At 40.1% G+C, this 23,272-nt stretch overlaps 1 protein-coding gene and 1 long non-coding RNA gene across 5 annotated transcripts in view; both read right to left on the minus strand.

Annotated features, from left to right (window-relative positions):
- CASK (peripheral plasma membrane protein CASK) overlaps window positions 1-23,272 on the minus strand; it is a 318,301-nt gene that overhangs the window by 83,879 nt on the left and 211,150 nt on the right. For all 4 annotated transcript variants that reach the window (XM_086971259.1, XM_022845516.2, XM_086971260.1 and 1 more), the window contains exon 12: window positions 8,967-9,047. In XM_086971259.1, coding sequence (XP_086827385.1) covers window positions 8,967-9,047 — 81 coding nt within the window. The remainder of the gene's footprint in view (window positions 1-8,966; window positions 9,048-23,272) is intronic.
- LOC147752544 (uncharacterized) lies at window positions 2,088-3,013 on the minus strand. The gene is made up of 2 exons (XR_015313752.1): window positions 2,870-3,013; window positions 2,088-2,462 (listed from the first exon to the last, which is right to left on the minus strand). It is a non-coding gene; the product is annotated as an uncharacterized LOC147752544 (long non-coding RNA).

The following is a 23,272-nucleotide window of genomic DNA, read 5'->3' on the forward strand; positions in this document are numbered from 1 at the left end:
AGCGATGAAGTATAAATGACGTACCAAAACAGCGGTCACTGACATCTTGTTCTCTTGCCTATCTAAACCACTTTCTGTACCCTAGATGTCCCTTCGAACGGCAGGAAACTCACTGCACACGTCACGAGCAGGCCACATCAAATCGTCTCATCTTTTGTCTGTCCAATTACTCTTAACTTGTTCGACTCCAATTGCAGGTCATGGGATACGCGTCATTTGGAAAGATCTTATATTGGAGAACCTCGAACAGTTGAATCGCGTTAAAGCCTCCTTTTCCGAAAGAACACTGAAACTACACATAGTCACCCGAAATTGCTTCGTGTATTTCCTAGACGACTCGTCACTAATGCCCAAGGAAGCACGTCGTTGCAGAAACGGAAACAGAACTAGGAGCAGACTTTCGCGAACACTATGGGATTTATTTACTTCTAGAGCGATGAGAAACAGTAAGTGGCAAGAGACGAAGCTGCCAAACAGTCATGACGTCACTCGTTTTCCGTACATGGGTTCCACCGTAAGGAAACTAGGCTACCAAAATTTAATAACAAATGTAGGTGCTCCAGATGCGAAAGAAATTATGAACGATGTCATGTCGTTTCCCCCTTGGTACCATCTTTCGTCATCATCATCAAGCAATCTAAGCATCAAGCAAATCTTCTGAATTAGTTTTGTTAACCTAACAAGACTCGCACAACCCGTATGACGCAAAGCGTCTTAAACGGTTCTATATACGGTTTCTTTGATATTGAACTATTGCATGATCTGTACACAAAAGGTCCTTGAATGCTATTAGCGAAGATAAATAAATGAAATTTGACAAACTAAACCCATGATACAGTTGTGATAAACTTCTTGTCTTGACTATGGTGACCAGCTCACATATTATTAATCTGCTTAGTAATAGCCATATTATATATTGTAGTTTATATCTAGTGAACAATTTGCATGAATAAGCAAAATAAGTCTTTCGTCTGCTGAATATATTAGGCTTTATCCCGCCTCAATTTCGCCTATAACGACCAATTAGGGCCAGCGTTGCCTTCGTTTGAGGCTACCCACAACTTAAACATCAGGCTATATAGGAGCAGACGGGAGTATCAGCATACAGCGTACTGGAGGGCTTCTTTACCTTGAAGGGTCAGGCGGGTTTTGTATAATTAAGCGCATTTTAACCAAAATGAGCTTTGAAAATAAATATTAATGTAGCTAAACTAATAAGAAAGTAATTACTACTATTGCGCTGGTTATTGCCTGTCCAGTTAATATACCGCTGAAAAGATCTTTCTAAGGATGCTGCCATTATTTAGTTTCAATCGACCTTGAGTTGTGTCGACTAATGCGAAGGAAGCAAATTTAGGAAGCCGACTTTTGCCCGTTGTTAGAAAGTTGCGGAGCCAAATTTGTCCTGCACAGAGTGCACTTTGTCACTAAAAGACATAGACTCACTGAAAAATAATCTCTTCAAAAGTCATCCACGGTGATTCTCGTTGACCAAAACAGGTAAAGCGGAGCAAGTTCCAAGTAGATAACGTTCTTTTCGAGCAATAAGCTATCTCTACGCAGTACTTTCTGCCATAGAGTCCTCGTTGTTTGCGCCACCCCACGTTGTCACAGTAAAAGGCAAATGAGCAATGTAGAAAACGTTGTTTTTCACCGCCTTAAAAACCTATTGTCCTAAGCTCAAGCTGAGCTTCGGTGATCTAACTAAAACGATGACCAGAAGCCGTAAAGTAAACGCTTTCCAGCCATATACAGTGTTTTTGAAGAAATATTATTTAGCGGTAATAATTAAATTAATTATAATTACCAAGTGTTTTCAGAAAATAAATGTATCTGTGCTAGGACTGGAACGTAGGTCATCTCCTGACCCAGAATTTCGTAATCAAACACGTTACCACTCCACAAGAATGCATGGTTCTGGTATATAACAATCGAAAAATTTGTGTGGTGTATTCATTTTAATTCCATGTTAATATTCTTATATATTGAATGTGACGAGAATAACGACATTAATTAATGTTACATGTCATTAAAAGTGCGATAAGGAGGTACTTATACTGCACTTAATTTGTCTTGCACGAATCGTATACTTTTATCAACGTTGTTCTTTATTATCATCAGGGCTGTTGCTAAGAGGTACATATGTGCAATGTGGCAACTGTGGATCTTGGGCGATACATTTTGACGTCGGTTGCACTGATTACCATTATAGGTACTATATCCGATCTGCCCTTTGGCATGTAATTGATGTCTTGGGAAGGAAACTTGTTCCGATACGAATAACTATTATTTTTGCCAAGGATACATTGATCAGCGAATAGATCAAAACAGAGCAGCCCTCACATATAGTTGAAGATATGCGTGTTTCCGGTGGCAGGCAAATTGCGTACAAAAACGAAGTAGAAATAGCAAAGGCTTCAGCCGTTGGCAGATGTAGTGGAGTCGGTCTCTTGAGAAGACATCTGAAATGGGACGTCTCTAAGCTGTTAGCCAAATCAGTTTCCTTCAGTGAGTGGTTTATCATACACACTAAGATCTGTTTCGGAGACCCAATGCAGCCAGAATAAACACTCGAACGCACAAAAAAACCTTACTATAGCGAACAAAATGTCGATCTTGTAGGAAAACCGAAATACTAAGCGTAGATAGGCAAGGATATGTGTGTGTGTGTATATATATATGTTATATATACATATGCTTGCCTATATTTTAAAAGATTTTTGTTTTCACGGTAGAAAGCCGAGCTATATGTCGTTAACTTCTGATTAAAACAGGCGGATCTAATATCCCCTAACTCTGCAATTCAAAACGAGGAAATTATATTTCAGATTATGCGATCGTGGTCAAGCACAAAGTGGGGCTTGTTTACCGACGACGGGAGCGCTTATAATCCAAGCATTATTGAATTTGCTTAGGGATGGCCATTGGAGATTGGACAACCATTACCACACTTGTTAACCTGAAAAATCCGAAGTTAAATGCATAATCGGTTGAATGAAAAATGCTAGGTTGCTTCGAGTAATAATTATCTTAGGTGTGAGAGTGTGTGTCCTATCTGATAGGTACGGACATCGTTGGTAAGAACTGTCAAATGGCCTATATTGGTGGATTAAACAAAAATGTCGCGTTTCTTTGCACATATTCACTAGGGCTAGAGCCATATGCGGTTCATATACTAGGTTAATGTCAGAGGTAATAATATACCAGTAATAATGCATCAGCTCAGTAATGTACATATGAGGAAAGACTTCGTTTGCCTTCAGTAGCTAACAAGGTCGAATATCGTCGCGGCCTAGTATAAAGCAAGCCTTATGCTACTTGAAATGCTTAGTAAGTTACAGGAGATAAAAAGCATAATTGGGATTTTATGCTAGACAATTCGTTTTATCTTACGTATTTAAGAAGTAATCTCCAGCATAAAAGGACGCTATGCTCATCAGTTCTCTCAAATGACTCGATTGGTGGCCAATGTAATCAGCCGATCGGTGTGGCCGAAGCGGTAAGAGGCTCGTTTCTTCTAGTCTCATAGACTCTACTGGGTAACAAACGAAGTTCAGAGAGAGAGAGATTTACTTCTATACAGGCACCTTAATATAAACGCTAGTCCAGTTAGTCATCAATAGTAAACTGTTTTAGTCGTATCTTTAATAACATAATGCGTTCCTTCCACGAGTCGTTTCTGTCCCCATATCGATAAAACGATGAACACATAACAACAAGAATAAACGGGACACGCTCCGGTCTACGGATAACTGCTAGAAAAATGCGATATCGAATGATGTCTGCGATAAAAGTTTTATCACGCCCCTAAAATTACTATTTTGAAGGCACGTATTCCCGCTCTAAAAAAATATAGTTACTACAGGGTAAGATTGGTACAAAATTGGTATGGCTTGTCTGAAAGCTGCATCTAGATGAGGACAAATAAGTTGTCTGCATCTGCCAGTAGAAACAACGCTTACGATGTGCTCAACCAATGTAAAGACCACTCGCTTCGATAACGGCTTGAATCCGGCAGCGAAAATGATTACATGTCCTTTACTAAAATGATTTCTTCAAATCTCTACTAGCTTTTTAATAGTAGTGCTGCGCTGTTAGTAGATATATACTGGTCGAGATCTTTCTCAAATATGGATCACATAAGAAGTCTAATGTTCGGGTTAACAACGGGCTAAAAAGTTTTAAAACTCCGAGGGCACTTGAAGACAAAAAGGTCTAAAAGTTAAAAAAGTAAAGAGAAAAATGAAAAAAGCCTAAGTGATGGATGACCTCAGACGTGGACGAACCTATAAGCGATAGATAAGCTTGCAGAGACAGCTTTCAGTATCTGTATACAAATTCCGGAATCATCAAGGATGGCTTCTACGCCCTTCTTAATAAATCTTCAACTCATATTCCTCTACGTCGATGACCAGAGTTTATGGTTTTCTTCTGATCGTCATGCTCCAAATGATCTGAATGCAGAACGAATGTTTCGAAACTAGTGTCTGGTTTGTTAGAGTACTGCTTTCATGTTTCTGCCTCTTATTCTAAAGTTTTCTAGTTCCTTAGATTCGCCGTTGTTACCTTCCAACAAAATAGAAGGAGGCCAAGAACAAACATTTGGGGCCTAACTTTGGTACCGAGAAGTCCATTGCTTTTCCGTCGGTAAAAGTTTGTCCCATATGTTACTTACATAACAGCCCAGTGTTGCTTACATAAATACTGATAAACGGAAATTTAAGAAAATCATTTGCACTAGGCTCATATGCATTAGGAACAATTGCTTCGAGCGAACTTTTGACGCATTTGTAATGTACTATTATCCTTATATCATAGCTTTGACCATTTGCGATATCTAAATACCTATACATAAAGTAGTTATCAACCAGACGGTGTTAATGGATATGAGGTGAGAAACGCGAAAAAGAACCATACATCTTCGTGTGTTTTGGCGTTAATGGCATTAGTTTTAGCGATGACTACCCATTCCTCAAATTAACTGGCCTGAATTAATATATTCAACGAGGTTGATCTTTCGTAGTTAACTTTGACCTCGGACACTTCGAAATTCTGAAAGAATCGCTTATTGAGTCGTTATTTAGTAGCTTTTTACTATTATCTTTATCTTGTCATTGGCAGTGTTTGGATATGGATATTTATAATCGAGTGTTGAGTGGCGCAGACAACAGCAATATACACAAACAAGGTCAAAGTTATCTAATTTTTATGGATTGAGAAACATGTTATACATTTTGTGCCTACCATATTCGGCGCAAATAAAGCGAGTTCTTAGCGAAGCTTGGGTTTCGAGGTCCATTACAAGCCAGTAGTTTAAAGGCGAGCACGGAACGTATCGGACTCGGTGGAGGTTGATTGACGTCGAAGCCCTGGGGCAAGATCTGATAAAAACCGATGTCAACAGACAGATCCCTATATTAAAGATATCCTAAGAGGGCGACCGAGTTATAATCCTTTGGGTCGTTGTGTAAGCTTCGTCTCACTTGATGTTACGGCGATAAGGGTTACTATTGAGGTTGTCGTAAGCTTCTTCCTATACTTCTCAAACGGTACACTGAAATAGAACCCATTTGACAATGCCTGTTTGTCGATCTTGAAAGCAATAATTGATTCTGAAATTTGTTCAGCTTCAACTTATTAAAGTTCTATAGATTACTAAACAGATGTCACTGGGTGTTTGGAGAATAGCTAGTTTGTACAAATATTGGACTCTACACGGGAAGATACCACCTCAGATAATAGTTCAGATTGACGTCGCTTAACATCATTGCCACATTTTTAAGTTTCTGGCTGATAAACATTATGAATAATTCCTTAACAGATTCAACGTCATCTACGTTCTAAACGTCACTAATTTTAGTGTTCGGGCACTTAAATGTGTGTGGCTATAAAGGAACCATATAGCCATTTAATAACAAATTCAGCTTCTTTACGATACGACACCCTGTCATATTCCTGCTTTGTCCAAAAAAGGACCAGAAATTACTCAACTATAGAGTGTATATATATATATATATATATATATACATACAGTGGCATGCAGAAAAACCGCAAAGGAATTGCCCCGAAGCTACGAACCGTAAAAAAAAAAAGGCAAGACTCCAGGCAAAGAAAAGACAGGAACTGGAAGGAATCATGTGAAGAGATAGAGAACAACATATGTAAAAAAAAAAAACTTTACAAAATAGTTGTGAGTAAGTTGAGGTAACCACGGTGGCTTTTAAGCGAATTGGTAAAGCAAGCGGCTAACAGGGTGTTTTCAAGCCAAGAAGAACCAAAAGATTTCCTTTACCTTTCAAGCAGGGAATGGGGCGGTAATTAAAGCACTCCCTACGAGCAAAGCATTCGGTCTAGAGCGAGTCCCAGTCGAATCGGTATGATGCTCCTGGAGGAGAAGCCGAAATTTTTGACATGCATGACGGACGGACGACATATGGCATGAAACAAGATATTCCGAGATGTGGAAAGAGCTTCTTCGTCCTCATTATAAAACGTTACACAGAGTCCGGAACGTGCCGCCCAATTTGTTTACTCGATACGATTGGAAAAGCTCTCAAAGCTATCATAAATAGAGGATTGACGGGGATACTGAAAGAGAGAGTCACGCGCTTATTGAGAAATTCTCAATACGAATCCGGTAGGCCCGGTTTATGAAAGAAGCCATTAAAAAGATTTTATCAAATGCCGAAAAGCAAAAGAGCAGAAGCCAGCGTTCAATAGATTTGCAAGCGTCTATCTTGACTAGCATGACTATCTTACTGGATTTACGCAAAGTTTTTGGTTTTCTGAAATAACAAATGATGAACCACCAACGAGAAAAGAGTGTCCTCGGGAATCTTCAAGAGATACAGATTTTTCTTGTATAAATGAACGGATCAACGGAGACATGCGAGCTGTAACCTACCAGAAAATAGGTAAGTTATACTAATGGGGCACAAAACATATGGGTACATCTCGCTTTCAAAAGATAGAGTGAAAGTAGAGAAAGAGTACAAATAAAAAAAAAAGCCAATTTTACAGTAAGGCGTTACAGAGGATCGAGCCATTAGAAGAAGCCCGTACATCGGCACGGTAGTATGCAAGCCAGCGAACTGTCTAACTAAAATCCTGCTGAAAGCGAGGGGGATCCAAAAGGGAGGATATTGCTAGCAGTAGTGGCCGAATGGAGTGTGCTGCGCATGGCGCTCCCTTGGAAACAGATCGCGACGATGCAAACGCGAAGAAATGGAAATCCTAAAAGTGCAGAGGCTCCTAGCAGTAACAGCGATAAGTGCCTGAAAACAAATGCTGAAATTTCTCTGGCACAGCCGATACTATGCCTAAGACTCATCAAAGAGAAAACCAAGCTTAAGAACAACTTAGCGTAGGAAAGGAAAGGGCAAGAGAGTGAATTATGAGAGAGCGTCAGCAGGAGTGGAGCAGCTTATTAGCGAACAAACTAAGGGCTAAGTCCACAGCCGGATTTAAGCCTTAATCAGACCCGGAGCTGAACAAGTGATTCAGTAAGAATTGGGACGTTCTCGCCTTTTACCTGGTTAAATGTGGAAGCATCTACAAATTGATGACAACGAAATCTGAAGAGGCAACGTATGTGGTGTATCACACAGGTGTGGTAAAGCTTAATTGTCATCCTCAATGCCCAGCCCTCGACGTCGCCCTACCAAAATAATAAAGTGAGAACGATTTCAATTGGACCAACGGGAAAAGAACATATGACTAATGATTAGTTTGAACGAGTCTTATATAATTAACACAACGTATTTCTCAGTTAGTCCTCTAAAAAACTGCTAACGTTAATAATATTTGCTTTCTTATATTATGAATATAAAAAAATCACCATTCTAAAAAATTACAATTAGGTGTGTTGAATAAAAGAACAATTTTCCTAATCGGTAGGTATATATTACATTGTGGCCTTTTCGCTGTTTTCCTTCCTTGTATAGCAACCAAAATAAAGCGAGGTCCCAAAGTAAGATATATTAGCAAAATTCATTTTTACCCTACCTAGTGTTCCATTTCGTAGCACAATATTTTCTACTACGGTATACTACACTAAGCTATGATATTTTAATCTGCAGCCAATTTCTATTCATATCTGTTACGATCCTGTCACTGCCGATGGTTTATACGATTTTTTTTTATCTTTCTTCTACGATTTTCTTTAGTTATTGCTGACTCTTCCTTGCAACGTCTCTATTACATCTGGGGAATGAAGGTCCTATAAATGACAGAAAAACTATCACACTAGACCGTACGGGGAAGTTACGGACCGAGCAGACAAAGCACCTCACGTAGCATATCATTTTTTAAAAACATATTATTTTTTGATATTATTCAAAGCAAATTTTGGCACTCATTGACACACATACGGATTGCTTTTTTCTGCGTCTGGAAAACTAACACAAATAGCCCATACAGGGTGCTATCGCTATTTATGAATTTGTTCGCTTCGGAGAGCTTTTTCGTGCGGGTTAATGACTGTGCGTTCCTTGCGTGTTCTTGTACAACCGAGCGCAGTGCTAAGAGAATGAAAGACGTCTAGACGCATATATGGCTTCTTTAAACATCATACCAATTTACATCGCTCTGTTTGTTTATTAACGCCACGCTCGCTAAAGCTGTTTCCGTACACACTCATTATGGGTATAGAAAAAGCATGAACGAACACGTAAATTCTAATACTGTATAAAACAAACTTCAAGCACACATAGGTGCATGCTTCATTAATTTACCATTTGTTTGTTACCATATTACCAAGTTTGATGATAATTTTTATCCTGTTAACTAGGAATTTAATCACTGAAAAAATTGTTGCGTAGGCCGGATTTATATTTCCTTCTATTCTACACATCATGAGAATACGAAAAAATGTCAAACTGAGAACAGCTATTCTCGTTCATAACATCAGTAGTTAAACCTTACAAGAAATAGGACGCTGAAGCAGTAAGTTTAAAATGCTCACTCACCTCCTGAGCGATGAGAGAAGCGTCTTCGTCAGGCAGGTCACGAGGTGGTAGAAGACATTGTTGATGGATCTTGTCGTAGAGCTGGAACCAAAACAAGGCGGATTTCATGAAACGTGAGCTTGGACTGCATGCACGGCTGTGGGGCCGGCTGACAGGCGGCGTACGCCACGTGCTACTCATCACCGCGTGACGCCACCCCCTCGATCACACATAGGCAACGCCACGCGGCCGACGTCTCTACCGGTGGTGTCAGAGAGGCTAAGGCCCAACGCTTCGTAACTGAGGTGGCCCTTTATGGACCAGCAGTAATGCGGTCATAGTGTCAGCAATACTAATGTTGTAAACGACTAGCAATTCGTTCTGAAGCACAGCAAATGTTGTTGTTGTTGTTGTTGGCGGCGGCTGCAGCAGCTGTGTCTGACTGCATAACAACAGTATTTTAATTGATTGAGTAATACGTAGCGGTTACTATTCAGTTGACGAATTTTCGCCTAAACTAAAGTCTTCACAAGACGCAACGCCTGCCGCGTAGTAATTTCAACGTATGATTTTGTTTTTGATTAGACCGTAGATCAGCTTATTGTTTAGGAGATACTTATTTGGAAAAATATATTTCTTATCTTCGTGAAGTACTGTTTGAAGCAATGCAAATGAGCGTGTTGATACAGGTACTTTAGAGCGTCGGCAATATGGCCGCTTCGATACTTTTCGGCACGCGTAGTGGTGCCCACGTTTGCAACGCATACCCGAACCTCACCAGTTTTACAGCCTCATGCTTACGATTAGACTTCAGCCTTTCAACCATACTACATAATATCTTACTTATATGGGTAATGAGCTGTTTTGCAGAGAACGCACCCTCCTCGCGCATTAACTTTGTTCTGCCTGGGTCTCGTACGGTGAAAGATAAGGAATTTTAGCCTTGCCAGTACTAAATATCCGTTTTGTCATTGGCTATTAAGCCATTCCATTTCCCTCAGACAAGTTTCTTCAGCGGGTAAAATATCCATCTCTTCGATGCACGTTTCTGTCTGATTAATCGTGAGCATTAACGGCCTCGCATAGTTCGACCAAATTATCCGGAGCCGCACATTTGATCAACACAAACATTAAATCGCACTTATAGGATTTTCACGTATTTTTATATGGAGTACGTCTCTTTTTAGTAGTATACATATAATTGTAATTTTCAACTAGCAGAACTTATGTATCCGTCGCTTTCTTTATCGATCAAATGCCTATTTGCCGTGACGCCCATTCTGTTGTTAGCCTGTGGGGTGCATTCGGCCTGAAAGACTGTGAATAGGGTTCACATTCTCACGCAAGTCTGCACTCTCATTCACTAACATCCATCGTCTGAAATACCACATGCTGCTCTAAGACCACCATAAACACGTTGTGACACAGGCCGTCGTTCATTTCCGTTTAGGGTATGATAACGTTCGTAGGATCGCCACTCATTGTACAACGGGCTATCCGGTGCCTTTACGCCAATGAATTCTCCTTTCAGGCAATATCGATCACACTTGCCGACTAAAACTACAGTGATCTGCGGAAACTTGGGTAGGAAACATATATAAATCGCGGATCGTGTAAGCGATCGGGTCTCAATTCTGATTTTGGTGCTTGTTGGACAATTGGTGTCGATTTCTATCTAAAGCTCGTTACGTTGTCCCACTGCGCCAACGGCATTTCTCTTGGGATCTAAAATCATAGGTTTGAACAACTTTATATAGATAACATACATGAATCGCCTGATAAAACTAACTATATGGCTTATATTGGGCTGCTAACTTAACGACCTTTAGTGTCACTACGGCCTTTAGACTTAACAAGACAGGTTATGATTGGGTAGTCGCATTTATGCCGTCAGACACCGCACGCTGGGAGTGATCCAGCAACGATTGACAGGATCCGGATTTGTTCACCTTATTATACCTTCGTGGTTGCTTTCGCATCGCTTCAGCGGGACCTTGACTCGGCTTCCCGTCACAATCAGACCTACGAAAGCTCAATAACTACCAACGACACAAATCTGTTGCGTAAGTCCGTACTACTAGTGCTTCATTTCGTTTAAAACCACACTGAGGTCATCCTTCCTTCACATTGTCGCGATACGATAAACAGCTGTATTATTTTTCTAAATCGCTTAATTAAGGTAATCCTTAAACATATGGCGAAGACATAATATTACACACATTCAATACGCACCGTCTAACATTGATTACTATAGCCACCGCAGGATATGATCTGAGCTGATAACACCGCCCAAACATACATCGACAACCATCATCAAGCTGAATCTCTTTCGCATATTTTTAGTGTTTTTTTTTCTAAATAGGTCACATCCGATTCAAACAAATGTGAGTAGGTCGCATTTGCTTACACAATTGGGTTAAAAATTACCACGGAACTACTACATAATACAACGAATGCGGGATTTTCGTAGCATTTTCCGAACAATGACCAGCTAATATACAGTCGGAGCACCAAATGAGCTAAAAATGTAAGACGGTAGCAGTTGAATAACAATGACGCTAATCGTGATCCCACACCCTTTCACATCGAAATTTTCCCAACATTACTTCCATTTTCGTCTTCACTGAAAAGCAACAACTACTTCATCGTTTCAACCTTTTCTCGAACCTTTGGGGCTGCGGACTCCGCTGAATAGATATCCTATATGGAAAGAACGCGCAGACGATTTCCCTCGCCACTACGTCCCTTTCCGATTGGAAGGAGGTCGTTCTAGTGAAGGCTTGCGCCGCAATCTCTGAATTATATCCCAGGGTTTAGAGAAGCTCAACGCCTCTTCCTCGGTGCAGTCGGGAGGTTAGGTAGGATTTCCGGACGAGAATTTCTGCTATAGACGACATACAATAGTACAGGCCAGCGACCATTGATAAGATCCAAATAGACCAAAAAACGAGCTTGTTTGGAATCGCTTTTTGTTTACTTCATGCAAGCTCGGGATAAATCCCAATTCTATGAGTATGGAACGCCATATTATTAACATAAGGTTAAGACAATAATATGTTGCCAGTTTTTACTCAGTGAACACCCTTCATATGTTCTCCTAGGCAATGTCTAATGTATACTAATTAAATCTGGTCGGTCGTTCTAACGAATAATTCAGGCGATGGTCCAGTTAACTAAGAAACAGCATACAAATGCCAAGTCCACCAAATCCTTAATTCGAGTACACCTATGCGTGTACATGCACACGTAGTGTACATTATAATTGAAAGGCCTTTTTTTTCTTATTCTGAAAACTAAATAATTTAATTTTAATTTATATTGAAACAGTCAACGGCATATGAATGATAATCACCTTCAAGGGAATTATAGTGTTAACGGGAGGTTCGTGGCCCAGATAGAGTTTAACACATACGACATCGAGTTCATAGAATAGCATTGTTGTACAATGAGACTGAGATGTACCTTGGTCAAATTTTAATTTTACTGTTAAACGTTTAATAATGAAAGGTTTACCTAATAATTTGAGAAAAACAACGTCAATAGGTAAATTTCCGTTACTCACACAAACATTTTCGTTAAAATAATGCTATACTCAAAAAATCGTTGCCATTAAATTCTTCTCTTATAATGTTCGAAGGACCGCTTTGGTCGACCTTCAATAATCATTATAAAAAATTTTCTTCAAAGAAGCGCGAGGTTCATGGAAGCGGGTGGTAGACTTCTTTTGTATGTATATATGTCATTCTCAACAAACTGTTAATTAACATCAGCGCATATGCGCTGGTGCTTCAAGTTATACACTACGACTGTTAAAATGGTAAACAAAAGCAAAATATGTCATACCCACTAGTAGCCGTGGAAGATGGTTTATAATTAATGTGGCTCATTGTCGCTCAGAAACGTATTCTGAAGAAGAGAACCGAAGAAGAAATATAGGTCAGCTACCCATGATCACCCGGGTCAATAGATTGCTTACGGTTATAAAGGTCTAATCCCCTACGCAGTTTAACTTGAATATATTAAAACAATGTAGCCATCCTCATTACGATACTTTCTACGATTACTTGTGTTATGCATGTCCAGCAGGCAACAATTAATGCAGGTCTCTCTATTTTAAAGTGCATTACAATAGTCAAAGAAATCGTTTCCCAGTCGTTGGAACTTCTAAACCGCAATAATGCATGAGCTTAATCAACGGAATCCCTGAAAGTAATTAGCAGGTACAACCAGGAACTCTAGGAATATATATGACTCTCACATGATTAATTATTTCCACACCGTTGCAATATTGAAGGTACCGTATCAAGCTGAATGTACTTCGAGCTCTGTATTCTCGATGATGACCCTGACCTGAAAGCTATTATGGTATTTTTTATAACTTGAGTGCTGCTTGACAGGGAAAGTCTTTCTTAACCATCGTTAAGATATTAAATAGAAAACCTTCTTTATACTCAGTACTACACATATACGTTCCACTTCCTCTCCGACGCGTGTCTTCTATGTGTATTACCGTAATTTTTGGCAAAGAAATACTTGTCACAGCTGTATGCGGTTCTTGCCAAACGTCGGACCTGATTCAAAGTTTCTACCTTTCTTAAGTAGCAGTTCATGCAGACGGAGACGCGATTATATTGATTCGATATTGACACCGCTCGAAGGTATCGTGGCCCGTAAGCAGCTGGCTTTGTGGGTGTCTCAGTAACCTGCGTGCGCATTCTTGTCTCTTATCTAAATTAGGGATTAGAGATTTGTCCACAACCAGAGTGGCCCGTGCCGAATCGAGGTCCACCATTGTGATTATTTCTTTTCTAGTTTCTTCGCAGACGGCTTCTTTTGGCAGCCCTTAATGGCACTTGATTTTCTGGTAGCTGTGGAACAGTTTCCTCTCAAGATGCTGGAAGCTACAAAGCACTGTGCTCTGTCCAGAAGCTTATACATCGACTTCCCCGTAGCTGTCTTAATTTAGATGGGGGCCTACAGCATGATAATATTCATCACACACGCCAGAAAGCGTCTTCGCCGGTCTACGTCTCCACTGATATGTAAGAATAAATGTCGAAAGCTGGTCGTTGCCTGGTCACCCAACTCCTTATGTGATATTTCAGAAGGTGGATCCGAGGACTGGACATAGTGAGATTTCTGCCTTAACTTTGCAGACTGTCTCATCGTGGATCGCCCGTCTCTTGCTTGGGTATAACTCTATTATCCTTCATGAAAGGGATAACGTATTGAGCGATGTCAAAATGTTATCTACCGTGTCCGAAGTCATCGAGTTAAGCGCACTTTTGCGTGCAGGAGGATTGCGAGGCAGCGCCCTCTAGGTCAGCAGGGCATAAATTTCTCCCTTCTATGATCTCCAGCATCTTTTAACAGCCATATGCGTGGGTTGGCCTCCCCTAAATCCATGGTGATTACCTGAAATGTATTTCCGGTATTAACTGTATTCCTGCTTTTTAGCCTTTAATAGTTATGGCTGATTACGTGCTCTGCGGTCTTCGACGGCAGCATGCTTATTGCCTGTAAGCTAACGTGTCCCGGATTGTGAATACGTATGAGGCGTTCAACCTTCCAGGCTGCTGGGAACTCGCTTATCCAAAGCATTTCGGCTCCCATCTGGTAAAAGGTTTCCAGGTTGTTTCAGATAAGCATTAGCACCACCTCTACAAGGACCGCGCCTAAGTTTAGTGTTTTTCGAGGTTTAATTTTCGCCACAAAGCTTTTCACCTCACCAGTAGCGACCTGGGAAAATCAAAGCTTGTACCAGCAGGAAAAACAACTTGGAGGGCGGCAAATCTGTTGGGCAGTACAGCGGCATTGGTTCTTTGCGCTTTTGTTACTGAGAGACATGGGAGGGCACGCTGCAAGTTTGCACAACACCATGTTGTATAGAGATTTGCTTCTACTTCCTTACAGAGCAGTTCCCAGTGATCCTCGCTCTTTTCTCTCTCCAAAGCTTCCGACGTGCGCCTCTGTATTTTTGCCACAGTGAGGACAAGTATGGCGAGAGATAAACTTCGAACCGTGTGCATTTACTTCATCATTAATTGGTCGTTTCTGATCCGTTTCACGTTGTCATTTTACCAGCAACATGGAGGTCTGTGAGCGGTATTATTGTACATTAGTCGATAAAATCCACGCCTTCTATCAGCCGTCTGGCTAGTCTGAGGACGGCTTAGGTAACTGCGTATTTTTTATATTTTTGTTTGTCTTTGTTGCGCGAACAAGTCTCCGAAATCACCTCTTAGATATAGTATCAAATACTTGCCCCTTCTAAAAACTATAGCCATAGTGTATCTTGTTAGCTTTACTTAGAGTTTCTCCAACTGAACTATGAAACGGCTTGTTAAGTATTTTGAAAAAAAATTTTAACTAACGATGGGTGCGTCTTTACGACTGCCATGATAACGCACTAAAAGAAATGCGCCTCACCCACTCACACTACGCCACACCGTGCAGCTGGAAAGACGTAAAGTATATGTAACTTAGATGTCGTCGGACAAGTTTTCTGCATCATTTTCTATTTCCCAGCCCATGATTATCGGAATTAGATAACTTGTCCTGAAGGTTACAGGTCCAGGGAGGATCTTTGTAAAGCCGATTTGAACATTGCACTGAAGACGTTTGCTAATTGTGCAAATTGATATGTGTCGTTCAGCATCTCACATGTGTATTTGGTCCTTAAAGGCCCCTATAGCGTCCGATCAGCGTTAATGACCATTATAATATATACAGATAATATATAAAATAAAGTGTGAATCTCGTCCAAGAAATTTCCGTACTCCTCCAACGTACTGCATGAGAAGATGTTATACCTCCTGGAGAGATAAAGAATCAATTATATACGCATGTTTAACTGCAACTCCTATTAAACCCTGTTTACTGCTTTAGTGTACTTTTATTCGTAATTTCTATGTTTCTTTCTTTCTTTTCTTTCAAGATTCTTAGTTGGAGTAAATAGTAATCAAAGGCATTTCTACAACTAAAACCAAAATAATTTTAAAATAGGCTGTAAATTAAAATAAATCAATTAACAAGTTGTGAACGATACCGCTAATGAGGCTAGTAAAATTTCTTTGCAGGTAACGAGCTGGGAATCGTCCATATAAAGCCCTATTTGATTTCAAGTAATATCTCGATAACAGTAGTTGTTATTGACTATGAAAATATTTCAAAAAGCTCTCCCTGTGTAGAAGGTGAGCGAAAAAAATAACCGTAACATGTAGCGAAAGTCATCGGCCTCAGTTTATTTTATCTATATTAGGCTCTAAAATAATAGCCTCCTACATCCGCTTGGCATTCGTTGAATTTTAATGAATTTATTATAAGTTCCTAGATATAAACGAAACAAGTTATGCATGCAATTGTAGGAAAACAACTACGAATATGTCGAAAAAGCATTTAACAGAAACGCATAGCGTAGCGTGTCGCACGAACAGGTTTCAACCATATAGTTATATAGTTGTATAAGTATATATATGTGCATACATAAGTTCGCGATGAGCAAAAGCGGATTTCTGCTGACGTTGAGCATGCTATCATTTTTAGCTTTATTCCTTCTAAAGAACGCGTTTCGTTTCGCTTGTTGTTTTGCTTGCATTTAGTGGCAATTCATTTAAGGCCTAATAACCAATAATTGCATATATTCGCATATTAAGGCGTACGCAAGAACAGCTCGTTAACAAACACTACGGGAGCGTTGCACGAGTTTAGTAGAAAATTTACGCGAAAGAAACGTTCAAAGCTATCCTTTTTTTTTTACTATTATTATTATGAATTCCATCGCATGAATTCTGGATGATTTTGTACTTTTATGAGCCAATAGTGGCGTTGGGAGCCCTGGGCTATGCGACCTATGCCTATGATTCTAAGATGAAAAATACGAAGGTCCCAGTTAAAAATATTTTTAAAGAATTTACCCAACAACCAAGAGATCTGGTTAAGAGCAGTAAGAATGCCGTTAGTCCTTCATTAATTGTTTGCCAAGGTTCTGCAGAATTCCTTATATTCCTGATCTCGTAATCTCGAAAACGTGAATTATTGCTAAAAAATGTTTGTCGTTTCATATGAAATACAGGTGTGGTTCAAATGACTATTTTTAATTTTTTTTTTTTTAACAGAGTTGAGTAATTTTTGTCAAATTCAATGTAAAGGAAGACTATGTAAAAGAACTTCCTCTAATATTATTCACCTGTTAAGTAGTTTGTCTGCTAAGCGTTGGCAACACATTTTCAGAGATCTTTTTTGCAGTGGTTGCTGACTACGCCATCATTACGCTATCTTTTAACATATTATATTATTAGAAATAGATCGTTCCCGCAAGAATTTGCAAAACTTTAGTTTTAGGGTTTAGTTAGGTAACACGCAAATTAAAACTAGAGTTACAAGCAAAGACTTACTATGAAACTGTACGAGAGAGACCGAATAATGATATACATTATTTATTCTAAAATCATTTGTCTTTTAAAAATCCCACTTCTTCCTTACATTTAAAAAATATATACACAAAATCTGAATGGCACGTATTGTTTTATTTAGCAACAGCCTTGCTCCGACAATATTCAGATAAGTTTATAGTAGAATAGATCAAGAAATTGATTGAACAAGCCTGTCCCTCGAATCCATGATGCCATGACGTCATTTATGGCCTCGAAGGCATTCTTCTTAACACTTTACCGCGCATTTTTAATACCATAAAAAGCGAATCTAACGTCGATGGCTTCCTCGGCGGTGATCGATGAACTAAGGAAACTACAAATAAACACCATCACGCCCTCTAGTGATCCAGTAATAGCTAAACACATCGACGTATTTCCAAGATACCTCACTGAGGGCGCTGCTGTAGCCGTTCCATTTCGAGATTTGATACAGGCGGCAACACATAGGTTACAGCGCGAAATTTCGGTTCATTATAGCCAAGTAGTCGTCGTATTTCTACGGAGCAGTATATTCGTGTTGATGGAGCCACGCATAGGATAAATAGATTAACTATTTGACAGACGTAAAAGCCTCTGGTCTGCAAACGACAGTCCATGCCCTGCCATTGTCACATGCTACACATGGAAGTCGGTGCATGTTTTGCCAAAATAAATTTTCCACAATCAAAAATAACTATGCGAACTATCTTGCTGTAATTCTAAGCTGAGCCTCCAGGGCGTTTACGACCTCTTAATGAATTTTACTTTTTATCAATATTATAGAAAAAAAAATTAAACGACTTCAGGTTTTACATTTAAACACTCTAACTCGTGTTTAATAAATCACTGACTCACAATATCTACTTTCCAAAATTAATTCGTAAAACACGATGGGTCTTGTGATGTTCTAATCTCGTGATATTATGCATCAATTAATTATCTTATGACTGCTCTAAACTGCCTTTGGCCTTATTCGCATGCTATTTTACGACCTTGCAACTAGAGAAGATCTAATAGGTCTCATCGATCAACGGCTTCACATCGACTCGAACACGGACGGTGTCAACAATTATTTCCGTTTCGCTCTTTAGATTCGTTTGTGCACACGCACACAAATCCTGTGGATTTACCCATACATCGACCTCCTAATTGAATGCTCTCGAATAGCTTTTTTATATATAACTGTACGTTTGATCATTGGTCATATATGTCTAGAGTATCTGTAAACTCGATGTGTACGTCCTGTTGTATGAGTATCCACTTGCCACATCGGTCGTCGACGTGAACTGCTGAGGAGAAGACCGAGTGGAGCCAGCAGATATCAGTCTTACGCTTCGGGTCAGACAGTCAGGCAGGCTAAGAACGAATCGCCAAGCCTGAGCTGAGAGACTGATTTACGGGTTGGCCTGAACGCGACGAATTCTTTAGGGACAAGAGGATACGGCACTCGAAGGCACCGATGAACGGTCTAAGGGATGAAAGCGAAAAGGGGAATGCCGGTTTACTAGTAGTAGTGAGCGACAATGTTCGACTTTTTCCTCACCGTTTCGCACTCCCGCGTTCCTAAGACTGTGCGGCTATATGACAGAAACTTATGTAAGTTGGGCTGTGCTATGCAGTTGGAAGGAAGGCCGACTATACCCTGGAGTGTATGGCCCCTTGCGACAGAACCGGTTTCAGTGAATGAAAGAGAGAGAGGTTTATTGCGACAATTGTGTTTTCTTTGCCCGGTTGTATCTGGGCCCCGCTTCAATCGTCGTCTTACCCCATGTAGTGACTATATAGGTGGATAGACGAGTACGTAAGCGTGTGCGTGTATCTGTCGTTTTGTGCACTGGAGGTGGATGTAGCAGGGAAAACTGTATTAGGGAAGCCTGCGGGTTAAAGGGGTGTCAATCTCAAGCCACTGCCACCGCTCTGTTTGGAACAAACTAGTCGTCGTTAGCAGCGTACGGGAGTTCAAGCACCAAACGTGCGAGAGCTACGTGATCGCTATACAAGACGCAACCAAGTAGCGTGACGCGTTCAATTCAGGCGTAAGTTGGCCTGATTTGCTAGATCCCCACTGGGTGGATCTCTACGTAGTTATGGTGCCTATTGATGGTTGGGCAGTTTGACCAAAGTGCGCTTGTAGCTTGCGCCAAAAAAAAGGTGTATAGATAACTCTAATCTTATATATTTTTAACTCAAACCGTGCCAAAGAGTCCTGCAATCCGTGAGGCCAGTATATATCTAATACATAGATAGTTATACGCCTATCAGTCTAAGACTAATAGGATGTCTGCAATCTGTGTTCACTTTGTGAACGACAAAAGCATATAAAACCTAACCACATATTCTCATTGAACGTTACAAGTATTAATACTTGTAACGTTCAATGAGAATATGTGTTTATTTTAAAAAAAAAAAAATTATTTTTAAGTAAGCATACGTGAAGCCGTCGGCACTGGTAGAGCAAAGTCACTTTTCATGCTTTCTGCTTCTACATAAGTGGATAATTTCGATGTTATGATCAGATTGTTACGGTAAGCAAAAGATAATTTTCGCATCGAAAACATTCATATCAGTATTTTTATATGCTTGATTTACTAGACACTTACTTTATACATCTTTATATTGAGTCTACAAATAAAAGGAGCTACTGAAATAGACACTAGTTTTGTTAATATAAAGTTAAACTAAATTACGTGTACTTGTCGCAGGAATAAAAACCCTTTGTAGTAATTCAGTTACTTAACTTCTATGGGCCGTTTATTTTTAACTCATTAAGTTATGCATCGAAAGTTCATCGACTTAGTTGAAATGAGAATCTAATCCGTTGGGCATATTATACGTTGTAACTACTCAGGGGTATATTCCTCACTGTACTGGATAACTTGAAACACCAAAGGTTTAAAGGGATGTCCTTGAGAACGTCAATTTATCCTCAAGGCGTGTCGAACACGACAGGAGAAGACTACATCGAAATATAACTAGACATTTTCGTCAATTGAGTAACGCGTTTTATAACTGCTAGTTTATGTTCGCAAGGCAGCGTAAGAATCCACCACAACATTTTATATCGAATAAAGAACACTCCGAACATTTCTCGGTGATCCAACCCGATCAAATTTTAAAAAATTTGTCAGTTTTTCTTGGTAAAACTAGATTTTGCACTAGAAACTAAAAATGCGAGGTATGCACTTATATAACATCGTTACATCAATCTGTGATATTTGAATGTGCCTGTAAACTTGAGTTCTGTGGTTCTCATTGCGGACAACTGCTGAATATTTTCTGCTCGAATCTAATTTCTATACGTCTGAAAGTCATTTTAGTAATAGGTGCCTTCAAAAAAAATACACTAGCATATTAACTCAACAGAGTTGCAGCTGACCTGTACATAAGGAAAATTGTATACGTATAAAAAATGATGGTTACTAACCTCCCAGTATGTAAATGTATCGTCACTGCGTAGGCTCGTTAGACTATTACGCCTTATCACTTTCGACGACGTCGCCCAAGAGAACGTTTTCAACAACGCGACATAGATTTAGTAGTAAATAAATCTTTTAAGCATTCTCTTTACTGCTGGTATTCTAATTAGCACCTCCTCGTGCCACTGTGAAAATTGCACTTGCTTGAATACACTGCTGCAAACATCCCACGTAGATCCGCAGCTATAGTCGTAACGGCTCCTGTCGGGCCAAATCCTCCTAATCGATAATCACAAAAGGGAAATAAAGCACTGACTCCTTACAGCCAACGTAATAATGTGTGTGTGCGCGCGCATATTCCTCTTACGAGCGGCAGCGGCTGCGAAAAAGGAGAAAATTTTAAACGACCTTTACATAAAATATGTAATAAGCATTTCAGTAAAGTACAGAAATCATCGCATTTGATCGTAAATAAAAAAAAAAAAAGAAAAAACAATATTTTAATTAAGCCTTTGCCAGCTAATAGTTTTCTTAATCCACACAGTAAGCGACCAGTGCGTGGTGTTCTTCTTGGTAGCATTAAATCGTAGGCGTTTTGAGAGCGACAAGCGAAATTCGCGGAAGTGAAGACCTCGATAGTCATTTGCTTCAAAATATTTTCGCACGTGTTCATCTTTTCCCGATTCATATCAAGGTCTTCATTGTCATTTTGGTCTTTGGATCAATATAAAGCTAGCGTATCGTGCTGTGGTGGTTACGTCTATTGACTTGCTAACATAATTACCCATACAAAAAAAAGTCTCAACTAAGTCTTTGTGCTTTAGGAACAATGCCTTACTGTGTCATAGTATTGCGACTATCATCGAATTTTATAACTTGATAGAGGACTATCCGTCTACTTCTTAACCACCGATCTGTAGATGACTGAATGCTCCTGCAGCACGACTACGATGCGAGGCTAAAGAACTGCATTATATGAACGGACGATTCGCGGACTTAAACCAGCTGATTTGAATGGAAAATTCTGCGCGTAGGCGTTCTACACAAGCAGACATACGGGACAGCGGAAAGGTGTTAAAACGAACGAGCCAGCCTTGTCAACAATAGTTATTACATATTGAAATACTGAATTAGCCTTAGATGGATTAATTGTATAATACGTATCTTTTTCTCTAAATGGCTTTTGTTCATTCGACCAAAAAATTCTTACGCGCCCCCAATTGAAAATAGATTATAGACTAAGCCTAGGTACGTTACGAAGCAATTATTTGACCTGGTAATAACGGTTACATTGGGACGAGCAGAAATGATCGTGGACTGTTCGTGCGAACAGCAGCAGACCGAAGGCCACTGCAGAGCTTAAAATACCTGACACTGATATTATTCAATCCGTTGAACTTTACGACGCTTTAGTACAAGCATACGAAACACCGTTAGCTGACGCAGCGACGCGGGATTAGGTCAACAACAAATCAGCCCAGTTTAATATAGTCATAAAGACACTTACTCACTGCAAGTCAACGTGAGAATATAAACATCACTTCGTAGTACGTAATAGCACTGGAATACAGATAAGGGTGCATGTCCTAAATACGTTGTGGTCCACACATTTTCTACAGTTTGTTGGAAGCTAATCCCGTCGACTGCTAAAGTTTACATTTGCTTGAGGACGCTATTACACTACATGTACATAACGATTGCTGGCAGGAACAAGCGTTCTACAATTGCTCGCAACAACTGAATGATCTATTCATGCTAAAACTAATTATATGTTGTTTACTTCATTACGACTTGGCCACGCTTTTCTAATAGGATGTGCTCATTCCGCGGCCATTATCCGGTAACGTCCCGTGGGCTTAAATTGACGCTCTGGTCTCTGGACAAGGAACTTCCATCACCCGTAATGTATTCAAACTATATTACAGCCCCGTACGCTTTTGTGCGATCTAGGCTATATATGCTTCGAAGGCCGACCAGGGGATGACGTGGGGTGCTTCAACGCCGCAGAGGACAGGAATTGCTGGACCCCTGCCGGGCGCGTCCTCAGGTGGCGGGTAGGGAATGCCCATTAAGGATGATAAGTAGCGAAAGACGTGATATCTGTCAAAACCCCCTGCCACGGACCAAAACCAAGCTGGATCTGCGCTTATTCTAAGCAGCGGTCTCAAAGGTATTCAGAGCTGCGATAGCAGGCCACCGTGACGGATGCCGGGGAGAAAGTAATGCCAAAGCAGTTCCAAGGTTGCATTCTTCAACCTAGGGGTCGAGGCATACGATTTTTAGTGCTAGAGAATGTTTCACACTACCCGGTTATCGAGGTGGAATCAGCTTAATTAAAAACGCATATTCGTTTGTATGAAAAATAGCGCTTTGTTAAGTTGCGTATGATTTGGTCCATGCTGGCACAGCCCTAGCTTGACATAAATTGACTCTTGCTGCTGCTGCTGCTGCGATGAGGTTAGCAGGAGCAGTCGATTTTTGGCTAGGAACACATTCT

This window comes from Varroa jacobsoni, unplaced genomic scaffold, assembly GCF_002532875.2.
Source record: "Varroa jacobsoni isolate VJ856 unplaced genomic scaffold, vjacob_1.0 scaffold_1170, whole genome shotgun sequence".
Lineage (NCBI taxonomy): Eukaryota > Metazoa > Arthropoda > Arachnida > Mesostigmata > Varroidae > Varroa > Varroa jacobsoni.